The following is a 15,118-nucleotide window of genomic DNA, read 5'->3' on the forward strand; positions in this document are numbered from 1 at the left end:
AAGTGTCAGCAGAGTACCAGGAAGGATTCATCCTATTTCCAATTTTCTCTGTTTCGTACGAGTCCAGCTAGTTTCTTTTTGTTTGTCTGTTTCCATGACCTCGTTTCAGTACCTGAAAAAAAGAAACAGGGGAATTTGCATCCAATATACAAACATTAAAGACGCACTTTTCACCTATACAATATTAACATCAGACTACAATTCATTTATACATAATAAAACAAAATATTTTACTATTCCCTTCGTTCCAAATTGCAAGTCGCTTTGACTTTTTTAGATTATTTTTTGTCGTACACCTAAGATATACACTATCTCTATGTACGTTGCAAAAACTATATATATTTACAAATATCAAAATAATTTGAAATGTAGGAAGTATAATTTATTAGAAAAAATGGATCTATACCATTGAAAGATTCAAACTTTAGAAAAATATCATAAAAGTTTGAACTTTAGAAATTTGCCATCAAAATGTTGCTCTATTATTTCTTTCTACTCATTCATATTATCTACCCCATTAGGAGTTTTAGCTTTTCTAAACATGAAGCTTTTACTGTGTACATAGGAATTCAAAACCCCTCGTAATTAGATGTGAACTCTTGATTAAAAAAAAACAAACGAATTCACCCAGCGAGCCTGCCCGGCCGAACGCACACACGCACCCCAGGCCCAAACACACGGATCCAAGGCTGCAGTCCATCGCCATCCCTGTTCCTCCGAGAACGGCGGGCGCTCGAAGTGGCTCGCGAAGCTGCGCCGCCCCCCGACGAAGTTGACCATCGCGAGCGCCCCAACGCAGCTGAGGCGAGCACGACCCGGTCCGACGGGTGCACGGGGAGCCTCTCGGCGCGGGAACCGCGCGGAGCGTGGCGAGGAGTGCGAGTCCGTCGGCATCGTAGTGGTGGAGCACACTCCGTCGTCGCAGTCGGCGAGGAGGTTCCGTCGTAGTGCCCAGATGAAGCGCTCGTAGGAGCCGGTGACAAGGTGAGTTCGTGAGGTTTTTGTTTATCTCGGTGTCATTACGAGAAAATTTGCCAAAAAAGAAACTTAGGCCCCGTTTGGAACCCTTCATTTTGAAAGAATTGGAATCTATTTAATGGAGTAGACTAATTTATCTTGGAATGTGGGATTCCACAACTTTCCAAAGTTTAGATATAAGTCTATGTTAAATTCATAGGGTGGGAGATGGAAATTGATTCTATAGATTATGATTATTAGAATGGAATTTAATTCTTATAGCACGCTCTTCGACTCGCTTCTATGTAGCAGAAATGTAGCACATAAGTATCTCTCTCATATGACCAACAATAATATACAAATATATTTCACATACAATTATATTAGCTTAATTAATTTATTTTTAAATTATGATTATTAGAATGTAATTCAATTCCAAGGATCCAAACGGGACCTTATTGATTTCTGCAAAGATAAGTGTATTCAGTTGGCGGCTGCCATCGAGATGCAGGCCACGGCCCACAAGCAAATAACCAGGCACCACACTAGCTGCCTCTTCGATGCAATTTTGTAAGCCAGATCACATCTTTTGCACGTAACCTTTTCTTGATTCGAGGCCACCACGTGCAATCTCTCGACTGCCGCGGTGCACGTAACAAACCACACGCCTCCAGCATTATAGATGGCTAGACCACTGGATGGCCCGTAGCACAGCTCGAAAAAGTCCAGCGCTAGCCCGGCACGGCCCATAGTGGATAGTGCCCAGGGCGGCCCGGCATGATGCGTCAGACCCGGCCTAGCACGGATTTTGGGTCGACCCGATACCCCGTGACCCTCCTCCTAACCGTTGGATCAGCGGGACGCTCCCCTTCCTGACCGTTGGATCGGAACGTTGGGGAGGGTAGTATATAACCCCGGGTCGGCCGCATCCCCCGGTTAGAAACCCTAACGGCTCATTTTTTCCTGCGTTCGACCAACGCTCTCGCCCTCTCACGCCTCTCTGGCTCTCTCGCCCTCTCGTCTCCTCCATCTCCGGCGACCAGAAGTCGGCGTTGGCCGCCACCCCAGCCAGAAACCCTAGCCTCCTAGCTCCCCTGGCCACTCCTCCCTCGACTCCCATGGCTCTTCGCCTCTTTGCCTCTCTCTCTCATCCTGACCTCTCGCACCTCTCTAGATCTAGATGACTAGATCCACTCTCTGGCCGCTCCCATCATCTCCTTGCTAGATCCGTTGGTCGTCGACCTCGCCGGTCGCTCTGGTGGTTCGGAACCGTCGGTAAGATCTCCTCCCCTCGCCGGTCGCTCTGGTGCTCCGGATCCGGAACCGTCAGTCTCGAAGTCGTTGAGGGACTAGAGGTTCGATGATTCACTGGTAAGCCATCGATCTTGTTCTAGCCTAGTTGTCTTCTTCCTCCATCCTCCACCCACTCCTCTCTCCTGTCGCCGCCTCTCTCTCATCCTCTCGCTCCTCCATGGCTCTAGTGCTCCGGATCCGTTGTTCATCGACCTCGCCGGTCGCTCTGGTGCTCCGGATTCGCTGGTAAGCCATCGATCTCTCGCTCCTCCTTGGCTCTGGTGCTGTGCTTGATTGCTTCTTTTCTTTGACGTCTTGTCATCTCTATTTACAGAGCAGTTCGTTGAGGGACTAGAGCACCGACGATGGACGACGACGACGAGTTCCAGGGGAACACCATCAACGATGAGCTTTGGATTATGGGCCAGCGTCCAGATGACGAGAGTGACATAGGGGTAGGGCAGGAAGAGCTCTTCGATGGTAGCGATGTCGAACCAATCGAAGTCGCTGATGGCGGCGTCGATGGTGTTGGTGAAGCAGCACCTGATGCTGCTGATCCAGACATGGTGAGTAGCGGCACCAAGAGGAGCCATTCCACCAACTCTGAATGCTGGAAGGACTTCGAAAAGATATTTAAGGACATCAATGGTAAGAAGGTAAGGGTCTTTGCTAAGTGCATTCATTGTGGCACTTTATACGCTGCTTGATCTTCTATTGGCACTGCCCATCTAAACCGACATGTTGAGAAATGCCCAGCGAGGAAGTCAAAGCTTCATGTTTTCCAGCCTTTGATCGAGTTCGATATGGACAGAAGTGTCCGTTACTGGGATTACAGTCCTGAGGTAGCTTGTACTCAGCTTTGTTGAATGATTGCTAGACTTGATCTTTCTCTTAGTTTTGGTGAATCTGCTGCATTTAAAGAGTACATTAAGTTTGCTCATAATTCTAGATTCTCTACTGTTCTAGACAAATGACCACTAGATATTTCTACAAGTACTTTAATGATTGCTGTGCTAAGCTTATTGAATCATTAACTAGTATTTCATCTGTGTCTATCACTTCTGATATCTGATCTGGTAATGTTAAGGAAGATTATCTTAGTGTGGTTGCTTATTATGTTAATGTTGAATGGCAATTAGAGAAGAGGATAATTGGTTTTAGGCTCATTGATGAATCTCACACTGGCCAGAACATTGCTGACCGTGTGACTGCTGTGCTTGAGGAGTATGGTTTGATTTCAAAAATATTTTCTATTACTTTGGATAATGCTTTTGCTAATACCACGGACTAATGCCGCAGCACCTCACCCGTGCTCCCGCTGCTCGTGCTCTCGCTGCTGTTCCTGCTGTCGCCTCCGGGCGCACTCACCGGCGATGGCAAGCCCATCGTGACCCCCATATCGAAGGGCGCCTCGCTCTACACCGTCCCCGTCAAGAACGGCGCGCCGCTCGTCCTCGACCTCGCCCGGCCCGCTGGTCTGGTCGCGGTGCCCGCCGCCGCAGGGCAGGGCCCCGTGCAAGTCCAGCGTGTGCGCGGTCACCGTGGAGCCGCTCTCCGCCAACGCCACGGACGGGAAGAACCCGCTGTACCCGGTGTCCTTCCCCGCGAACGTGGCGTGCGCGTCCGACGGGCTCCTCGCGACGCTCCCACCCGGCGCCGACGGCGTCGCGGGCCTGTCGAGGACGCCGACGTCGCTGACGTCCCAGGTCGCGTCAAAGCTGAAGGTGGCCAGGCCGTTCGCGCTCTGCCTCCCAGGCGGCGGCCAGACCGGCGCGGCCATCTTCGGCGGCGGCCCGTTCCAGCTCCTGGCTTCCCCGCCCGTGGAGCTCGCGGAGGGTCTCCGTCGGAACCCCATCCCGCTCCTCGACAACCCCAGGAACGGCGCCTACTACTTCCGCGTGCACGGCATCGCCGTGAACCAGGAGCCGGTGCCCGTACCGGCCGGCGCCTTCGACCTCGACGCCCGGCACCGCACGGGCGGCGTCACGCTCAGCACGGTGACCCCCTACACCACGCTGCACTCCGACATCTACCGCGCGCTGCACGACGCGTTCGACGCGGCCACGAGCGGCATCCCGCGCGCGCCGCCCGTGGCGCCCTTCCAGATGTGCTACCAGTCGTCCGCGTTAGGCTCCACCCGGCTCGGCCCCGCCGTGGCGAACATCGACCTGACGCTCGACGGCGGCCGCATCTGGCAGTTGCCCGGCGCCAAGTCGCTGGTCGGGGTGGACGACCAGACCTTCGCGTTCCTCGAGATGGGGCCTGCGGCGGCGGTGCCCGGTTCGCCGGCGGTCATCATTGGGGGCTACCAGATGGAGGACCACCTGATGCTCTTCGATCTGGAGAAAGGGACGCTCGGGCTCAGTGGACTGCTCCTCGGAATCCGCACTACCTGTGGCAACTTCATCTTCACCATGGGAAGCTCGTAGAAGCGTGTCAACGCAGCAGCAGGAATCCTTTGCTTTCCTTTTGCTTACAGAGTTACAGTTACGAGTCATGCCGTCACCGTTTGCTTTCCACGTTCCTACGAGACTAGACCTTGGTTTCATTTTTTTTGATGAAAGTAGACCTTTGTTTCATTTCGGTGAGTCTCCTACTAGTCGACCTGTGATGCAATCGTTTGATTGTCACGTTAGCAATGGAAATAAAAATTGGTCAATGAAATCTTTTTACTTCCCTGTATACTTCTTTTGTGGTATGTCCTATTACAAGTGATCTTTTCGTGTTAGCCACCATTGACTTTTGAGTATGACGTACGATCATTCATATATGTTGTCAAAAAATTTAGTGTGAACATGCAAAAAATATGAATCGTATTTAAAGTACATCAAATAAAACAAGCCAAAAAATATATTATTTGCATAAATTTTTAATAAGACGAACCCTTGAGGGGATGGAAAATTACAAGCAAGCTCTTTTGGGATCCTTTCAGCCAACTTTGTCATTAATTCCGGTAAGAAGCTGCCGCTTGTCGTCACGCCGCACCAAAAGGCTGAGAAGAACAGCAAACTTGAAGTTTGAAACTGAATCCCAACGGCAGAACATGTCAGCAATGTTGATGTACACGACTTGTAACATTTGGAATTTTTGAGAGGACATCGACAACATCAAGGAGATCGGCTTGAGGAAGACAACCATGAGAGGGCCCTTAGAGCCGCATTTTTCTTAAGATTAGTCATTACTTTCTTAGAGAACCTATTTATGTAATATCGACCATGTAAGAACTGTCTTTCTTCTCCTTGGCAGTGCTCCTGCCTTTGGTTAAAGAAAAAGGACGAAGTTTTGTCAAAGTTTTGAAACAGCTCCAAGAGAAGTCCATCCCATCAAACAAAACGATGCATTTCTTCTTCCTCTCCCTTCTTCCTTCTTTCCTCCGGGGGGGGGGTGTGGGGGGGGGGGGGCTCAGGCCCTCCATTAGCCCGCATGGAGTTAAGGTAGACATAGCTTTAACTTGGGAGTCACTGGAGTTTATGCTAGCGAAAGCACCTGCATCAGAAATGCTAGGGAGGTGGAGCAAAATTCAATGTGATTCCGTAATCGATAAAAACACCTGCAATCCTACCTTGCTATTTGGTTACTGTAGAGAGAGAGGTGCATAGGTATTCATAGTTATTCACGTGAATACTCATAATTTTGGACAAAGTTTTTACTACATACATAGTTTCAATGTTGTTCATATATGTATGAAGGCCCAGCCGTCACTATCCCACCCGAGGAATCTTGTTTTTTTTACAATGCATACTAAAATGAAAATCTTGCCCACGTCGTAATGGGGAATGAATAGTCATATACTTTTAGCTATGAAAATCCCGGGACTACGCTACTACCTATTCCCTATGACAAATAATGTTTGTCTAAATTTATAACGTCCGTCAAATCAAGGACGCAACATATAAAAATATAATCATACTAGATATAATGATGCTAATTTGATGTTATAAATACTATTGATTTTTATAACCAGTCCATCAACCCGTGCTCCAACACGGGCTAATGTTTTTAGAAGCTATTGTATTTAAAAATTATTTAGAAATTAAACTCCTAGCTAATAATCAAAATTGTTTACCTACTACTCTCTTATTTTTCAATACTTCAACATAATACTTATATAGATACATACCTATCTTTGTCCAGTTGTGATTGATTTTTAATTAATAATTACTCTATGCGCGTTTTCATCCATATTCGTACTTTTTCCATTTTGTATCACACGTTCAATCCTCCATACATTATGTTTAGCATACAAATCAATATTTTTCATCGATTCCTCACATACATGTATAAATGGTCTAAATGGTGGCACTCACCATGTGTATATACTTTAAATTAGTATTTTTATAGTAACAATGACATAAACAGGTAATTACCATCACAATGATATATTAGTTTACTTTTGACTTTTTGTATGATGCACATGAAGATAATTACCATCACAATGGTATTCTCTATATGGAACTCACAATTGTATTCTCTAGATGAAACTGCATATGCTGAGCCTGTCATCAATTACTTGCTATCTGAGATGCCCGATGATTTTTCTCCGCGCACGAGGAACTGCAGGATTGCCACGATCGGAGATGGCCGGCGTTAGTTTATCTCCGTGCGTGAGAGTCGGAGATGGCTGGCGTTAGTTTATCTCCGTGCGTGAGAGGCAGCTGTGTGATTATCCTGGTTTTATCTATTTCTGATTTATTTTAATTAAATCAATGGCTATGATTTTTTTTTAAAACTCCTACCTCGTAATTGGACTATTGCTTTTTATAATGTTAGTGGTGGGAAATTTTGATGCAAATTTAGGGAGTTATTTTAATTTTTTTACAATGGTATAAGTGAGTAATTTAGATGAAGATTAGAGGTTACTTTAGTTAATTTATATAATGGCAGAGGTGGGTAATTTAGATATGAATCTAGGGGTTACTTTATCCTATTTTCATAATGGCAGAGGTGGATAATTTTTTAGAAAATATAATAGATCCAATGGCTATTATGATTTTAATCTATCGAATTGATGGCTAGATGTTTTGTTTTTTGAGAGAATTTTTAGGATTTCTCTATGTTTCTAGAGTGTCCACCTAGGATCCTAGGTGGCTTTATGTGGAGGCTTCAAAAGGAGCCTCCTGTTTACTTTAGGTTATTTTTAATAACGACATACGTGGGTAATATAGATAAAATTTTAAAATGACATTTTAAGTTATGCTTTATAATGATGTGTATTAGTAAATTGGATGAAGATTATGGGGTTATTTTAGATTATTTTTTATAATAGCTAAGCTCGGTAATTTAGATATAGGTTTAGAGCTCATTTTTGAATATTTTCACGGTGGGTAACTTTTTAGAAAATATAATAGATCAATGGCTATGATTATTAGAGTTTATAGGATTGGTGTTTGATGTTTTTAAATTTTATGAGAATTTATCTCTTTTTTCGAGCTTGTCTCGTGGGAACTAATGCGGAGTCTCCAATGAAAAAAAAGAGACTACATTGCTACAAAACTATTACCATAAGCTACCTCTCGTTTGTTAAATATTTGAACACAATACTTATGTAGATATATACTTAATATCTTTATCCAATTATGATAGATTTTCGTTAGTAATTACTCTATAATATTTTCAACCACATTTATAATCTATAACTTTTCACTTTGCATCACAGCTTGAATTTGTTTAATGAACCCTAAGTTTGAGATACAATTTTAGCATATAAATCTATATTCTCATCACTTTATATCCTTATAGATGGTAACACATATCATGCGTATAGACCTTAATTGTTATATCGTATACCAATAGTGAAAGATATAGATGATTTAGAATCATATATTGCTGTATATTTTTAATTAAGGTTATTTGATTTAAATGTAGGGTTACCTCATGTTATTTTTAATAATGACATGTGCGGGTAATATAGATGAGGGGTTACTTAAGTTTTAAGTTTTTTAAGTAATAATGGTAGGCAATTCAATTGCAAATTAGAGGGTTATTTTAAATATTGTTTATAATGGTATAAGTAGGTAATTTGGATGACTTTAGTTTATTTTATATAATGGCAGAGGTGGGTAATTTATATATAGATTTAGGGGATTACTTTAGGCTATTTTCATAATGGTATAGGTCGGTAATTTTTTAGAAAATATAGATCCAATGACCATGATGATTTGAATCTATCGATTGATGGTCGGATGTTTTGCTTTTTTTTTGAGAATTTTCAGGATTTCTCTTTTTTTTAGAGTGTCCACCTAGAAATTCTAGGTGACTTCACCTGGAAGTTTCGGAAGGAGCCTCCAATTAGTAATAGTAAGATTGCGAGACTGATCAACCGACACGTCAAACCAGCCTCCATCGAGATTATTATGGGTCTGTTTAGCTCCTACGTGCTAAAGTTTAGCACCTGTCACATCAGATGTTTGGATAGGAGTATTAAATATAGGCTAATTACAAACTAATTGCACAGATGGAGTCTAATTCGCGAGACAAATCTATTAAAGCTAATTAATCCATCATTAGTAAATGGGTTCGCTTGATGAATCTATCAAGCCTCATTAATCCATGATTTGATAATATGGTGCTAATATAACCATTTGCTAATGATAGATTAATTAGCCTTAATAGATTCGTCTCGCGAATTAGCCTAGGGGTTCTACAATTAATTTTATAATTAGCTCATATTTAATCCTTCTAATTAGCATCCGAACATCCAATATGATATGGTTAAAGTTTAGCAACTGGTATCAAACACCCCCTGTATTAGAGAACACGGTTTCAACCATGACAATCTCCCTCTGCGGAGGAATCCGGCTGATCTTGAACCAATCTGCATGCGGTGGTCTCGTACTCGAAAATCATCTCAAGGTTCTTCGCAAGCCTGTCCTTGCGTTGAAGTTGAAGCTCTTGACTCTCCCTGCTCATATATCAATCTCAGCGACACCTGGATGAAGATGAGAATCGACGCCCCTGTTCGACGAATACGAGCGAGCAGCGGCGGCATCGAGCGTGCGGCTGCCGATTTGGGCCGGCAAGGTAGCGAATGAAGACAAGCGGCGGCGGACTCAAGCGACCGGCGAGCAAATCAAGCGGAACGCCGGAGTATCCACGCGCTGCGCTGGAGGGGGGATATGTTGCCTCGCTACTCCAGGGACCCGCTTGCGGGAGTGTTTTTTTCTTCTTTTTGCCATCGGTCCCTAATTTTTGAGTAGAGGTCTGATCAGCAGGGGTCTTGCTGGAGCTGCTCTCAGAAGCTCTAATGTACACTCATAAAATTAATATTATAGAAAACCATGAACACTCATTTCTTTCTGAACATGGACAATATGATCAGTGCTGATAGAAGGCAAGCTAAGAATTGACAAATACACACAACTCCAATGATTTACACTTTAGGGACGACGTTTCAGTTGCAGCACCGTACCCAAACGTACAATACACACAGCTCCAATATGCTTTAGGGCCGGTCACTGCTAGCTCCAGAAATTCTTACAGCAACAGTTGTTGTAACAGTATTTATTGATTAAGAAACTCTAGTATATTCTTTTTAGTTTAGACCACTTTATAGTATAGTATCTTTATATATAAACTCTAAATCCTATATGCGTCTCCGAGCTGCAGGTGTGAGGAATCAATGTTGAGCGTATGGCCGGCATCCAGAAATTCCCAGTGTCACTCCTCATGCATGCTCGAGCCACCAAATATCTAGCCCATTGCAAATGCATGGAGATGCCGGTTACATTTCAACGACATCGACCTCGGTGATATCCACGCTGGAGACGCCTTCGGGGCAGAGGATTCCCGTCACTCTGGCCATTTTGTGCTGTGGCATCTGACTTATCTTCAGCCGGTCCTCGTCGCTGAGTTCCCAGTCGAAGATCTCGGTGTTCTCCTTGAGCCTCTCCTGTTTCCAGCTCTTCACCACCATGCTTGCGCCTTGCTCGTAGATCCACCTCAGCGAAATCTGAGGGGGAGAATGCATGCATGCGGATGAGATGTCAGCCACGCTGCTAGCATGATGCTAACAATGATCCGATCCAGTACTGTTAATACACGAGTAATTAAATGGATCACTAAACTGGGATTACGAAGAAATGCAGTCGATACCTGAGCCACCGACTTCCCTCTAGCCTTCGCAATCCCATCTAGAACCTTAGACGGTAGTACTTTGGATCTAAATTGGCCTCCCAAGGGAGAATAAGCAGTCACATGAATACCCTTATCTTTGCAGAACTCAATTAGTTTGCGCTGTTGCCAAGATGGATTTAATTCGACCTGCAAAGTGTAGTCTCATGCATCAGTACCTCTGATATTGTGACATGTGAGACAGTGTGGTAAGCTTGAGACTCGAGAACAGAGCCGACCGTGCATCAGCACGTTTTTCATTAAGAGGAGGAGAAAAGTTACAACCTAAGGAAATGATGAAACGGGCCGAGATCTAGAGAAAAGAAAAGAAACACACACACACACATACATGTGCAGACAATTACATTGCAAGGGCTGTGCGACCAAGGGGGAGAGCGCCGAAACTTCTGTGCAAGCGGCAGACTTGAGAACAGAGCCACATACAAATTAAGCAAATAAGTTTTCATCAAATTGGCTCAAGCTCTACTGCTGCTATAGTACATAGTAGCATGTTTGTTTTTATTTTTGTATGAAGTGTAAACATAGTAAGAAATATTTTAACACAGTAAGAAATGCTAGCACTAAAAATAAGCGGAAGTTGTCTAGGAGTTGTATAACAACAAATATTTTAACACAGTAAGAAATGCTAACTAGTGTTTTGAACTAAACAGGTAGGATATTTCTCGGTCGTCGTATCAACAGTGAAAAAGAGAACGGCCAGGTGTGACTATTCATCAGTTGATCAGCACGAACCTGATTCACTGCTGGGGGAACATTTGCGGTTGCAAGCAGCTCCTTGAGCTTCCTTGTCGTGAAATTGCTAACGCCGATCATCTTAGCAAGGCCCAGGCGACGGCATTCCTCCATTGCCTGCCAGACGCCGCCCAGGTCCATCGGCACCATGTCCTCCCTCTTCATTGGGAAGTGGGGCTTGCTTGGTTTTACAGCCATGGGCCAATGGACCAGGTACAAATCCACATATTCCATTTGAAGGTTCCTACAGATCGATGAAGAGATAAATAAAGGAACCTTCCCTGAGCTTGACATCAAAGCACAGCCTAATTTTTGTGCAATCGGTACTCCCAGCCGCCGCAGAATCGATTAGCAATTCAGCATTCTAAAGGAGAAGCGAACTCAATTTTGACGAAAGCTTACTGCAAACTCTCCCTGAGGGAAGGGAGCACGAGCTCCGGGTGGCACTGCGTGCACCACACCTTGGTCGTCACGAACACCTCCTCCCTGGACGCCACGACACCGCGGCGCGCCGCCTCGGCCACGGCCTCGCCGACGGCCCGCTCGGAGCGGTAGAGCGAAGCGGTGTCGAGGTGGCGGTAGCCGAGCTCCAGCGCGGCGAGGACGGCGGCCCTGACATCTTCCTCCACGAGCGGGAACGATGCCGTGCCGAGCCCCACCGCCGGCACCGGCCGCCCGGCAGGGCCCGCTGGAAACTCTGGGATCTTGGGGGAGCGAGCGCTGGCCATCCGTGGTGGCGATGCCATGGGCGGCGGCGCGGCCGCCTGCGCGCTCTCCTTTCTCTGCTTGGTCAGCTGATTCCACGGCCGTGCTGTCGGGCGAGGAGAGTTGACTGAACCGGGGGCTTCCAACGCAATTACGAAAAAAAAAAATCCCAAAAGAAAACGAGCCTCATGACTCGTGAGTCGCGCGAGACGTATAAAATAACCATCGGGCCGGTGGGCAGGTGGGTACGCATTTGGTTCCTTCGCCGAGCACTGTGTTACCTCACCGAGTAAGGATAGAGAACGAGCGTAGAGGTTTGGTTTCCTTATCTGGGCACCTCGAAATCTGTGTGGCCGAGTTTTAGCTTGCTTTCGTGGAAGAGCAAAATTAGCTCGCCCGCAGGCGAGCTCCTCGTGGCTCGCGAGGCAAGCAGAGATTGAGAGAACAAAGGTGCCAGTTTCAATCTGGCTGACATGCGGTCGAACAGATCGAGCCAACGATTTGGGCATCATTCGGTGTAAGTTAGACAGCATCACTCGGTTTTGTTTGGCAGAATGCTGGCGAGTACGATAAATGGGCCACAAACGCGTGCGTTCAAGAAACAAAGCCCAATTGACTACTCTCTCTATCAATAACTATAATTAAGTCCGGTAAATCAAACTATTTTAAATTTGATCAGAATCTTACTGTTATTTCCTTTTGAAACTTCCAGGTGAAGCCACCTAGAATTCCTAGGTGGACACTCTAAAAAAAGAGAGAAATCCTAGAAATTCTCAAAAAAGTAAAACATCCGACCATCAATCGATAGATTCAAATCATCATAGCCATTGGATCTATTATTTTTTTAAAAAAATTATCCACCTATGCCATTGTGAAAATAGCCTAAAGTAACTCCCTAAATCTATATATAAATTACCCACCTCTGCCATTATATAAAATAAACTAAAGTAACCTCTAATCTTCATCCAAATTACCCACTTATGCCATTATAAATAATATTTAAAATAACCCCCTAATTTGCAATTAAATTGCCTACCACTATTACTTAAAAAACTTAAAATAACCCCTTAAATTAGCATCTATAATACCCACACATGCTATTATTAAAAATAACATGAGGTAACCCTACATTTAAATCAAATAACCTTAATTAAAAATATACAACATTATATGATTCTAAATCATCTGTATCTTTCACTATTGGTATACGATATAACAATTAAGGTCTATACGCATGATGTGTGTCACCATTTATAAGGATATAAAGTGATGAGAATATAGATTTCTATGCTAAAATTGTATCTCAAACTTAGAGTTCATTAAATAAATTCAAGCGCATACCTGTGATGCAAAGTGAAAAGTTAAAGATTATAAATATGGTTTAAAATATTATAGAGTTACTAACTAAAATCTATCACAATTGGATGAAGATATTAAGTATATATCTACATAAGTATTGTGTTCAAATATTTAACAAACGAGAGGTAGCTTATGGTAATAGTTTTGTAGCAATGTAGTCTCATTTTTTTTCATTGGAGACTCTGCATTAGTTCCCATGAGACAAGCTAGAAAAAATAGACAAATTCTCATAAAAATTTAAAACATCAAACACCAATCCTGTAAACTCTAATAATCATAGCCATTGATCTATTATATTTTCTAAAAAGTTACCCACCATTGTCATTATGAAAATATTAAAAAATGAGCTCTAAACCTATCTATACATTACCGAGCTCAGCTATTATAAAAAATAATCTAAAATAACCCCATAATTTTCATCCAATTTACTAATACACATCATTATAAAGAATACCTTAAAATGTCATTCTAAAATTTAATCTATGTTACCCACGTGTGTCGTTATTAAAAATAACCTAAAGTGAACATGAGCCTCCTTTTGAATCCTCCACACGAAGCCACCTAGGATCCTAGGTGGACACTCTAGAAAAATGGAGAAATCCTAGAAATTCTCTCAAAAAAGCAAAACATCTAGCCATCAATTTGATAAATTAAAATCATAATACTCATTGGATCTATTATATTTTCTAAAAAATTACCCACCTCTGCCATTATGAAAATAGCATAAAGTAACCCCTAGATTCATATCTAAATTACCCACCTCTACCATTATATAAATTAACTAAAGTAACCTCTAATCTTCATCTAAATTACTCACCTATACCATTATGAAAAAATAAAATAACTCCCTAAATTTGCATCAAAATTGCCCACCACTAACATTATAAAAAGCAATAGTCCAATTACCCATATGAGGTAGGAGTTTTTAAAAAAATCACAGCCATTGATTTAGTTAAAATAAATCAGAAATAGATAAAATCACGATAATCACACAGCTGCCTCTCACGCACGGAGATAAACTAGCACCGGCCATCTCCGATCGTGGCAATCCTGCAGTTCCTCGCGCGTGGAGACAAATCATCGGGCATCTCGAATAGCAAGTAATTGATGACAGGCTTAGCATATGCAGTTTCATGTAAAGAATATAATTGTGAGTTCCATCTAGAGAATACCATTGTGATGGTAATTATCTTCACATCATACAGAAATATCAAAAAGTAAACTAATATATAATTCTAAATTACCTATTTATGTCATTGTTAATATAAAAATACTAATTTAAAGTATATACACATGATAAGTGCCACCATTTAGACCATTTATACATGTATGTGAGGAATCGATGAAAAATATTGATTTGTATGCTAAATATAATGTATGGAGGATTGGAGGTGTGATACAAAAATGGAAAAAGTACGAATATGGATGAAAACATGCATAGAGTAATTATTAATTAAAAATCAATCAGTTACATATATAAGTATTACGTTGAAGTATTGAAAAATAAGAGAGTAGTAGGTAAACAATTTTGATTATTAGTTAGGAGTTTAATTTTTAAATAATTTCTAAATATAATGCCTTCTAAAAACATTAGCTCGTGTGGGAGTATGGGTCGATGGACTAATGGGAGTACGGGTTGATGGACCAGCGATGGTCCTAATTAGGGATGAGTCAGACAATGAATTTGTATTGCGTGGTCAGCTACCGTACGTTCTAGCTCTGCTTACGTACGTTGCGCGGTCGCCAACACAATGGCGCAATGCGGCTCTGGAAGCCTGCATGCGAAACACGAGACTCGGGTGGACTAGCAGCCTGCCGGCTAGCTGCCGCTCTTAAGTTCCGAGGGAAGGCTGGTCATCGCGGCACGCGAACCTGCTCTGCACCCACACGCAACAAGTGCCACGCGACGCACCAGCGCACCTGCAGGCGTGCGGGCGGAGGC

The 15,118-nt window shown here is 43.3% G+C and overlaps 1 protein-coding gene across 1 annotated transcript; it reads right to left on the reverse strand.

Moving 5' to 3' along the window:
* Positions 1-9,571: 9,571 nt before the first annotated feature.
* On the reverse strand, positions 9,572-12,053 carry LOC101774661 (non-functional NADPH-dependent codeinone reductase 2). Its single transcript, XM_004975701.3, has 4 exons — positions 11,515-12,053; positions 11,113-11,356; positions 10,342-10,509; positions 9,572-10,198 (listed from the first exon to the last, which is right to left on the reverse strand). Exons 1-4 carry the CDS (start codon positions 11,856-11,858, stop codon positions 9,971-9,973), a joined length of 984 nt encoding a protein of 327 aa, XP_004975758.1. The 5' UTR covers positions 11,859-12,053; the 3' UTR covers positions 9,572-9,970.
* Between the last annotated feature and the right edge of the window lie 3,065 nt (positions 12,054-15,118).

Source organism: Setaria italica, chromosome VII (assembly GCF_000263155.2).
Source record: "Setaria italica strain Yugu1 chromosome VII, Setaria_italica_v2.0, whole genome shotgun sequence".
Classification (NCBI taxonomy): Eukaryota; Viridiplantae; Streptophyta; class Magnoliopsida; order Poales; family Poaceae; genus Setaria; species Setaria italica.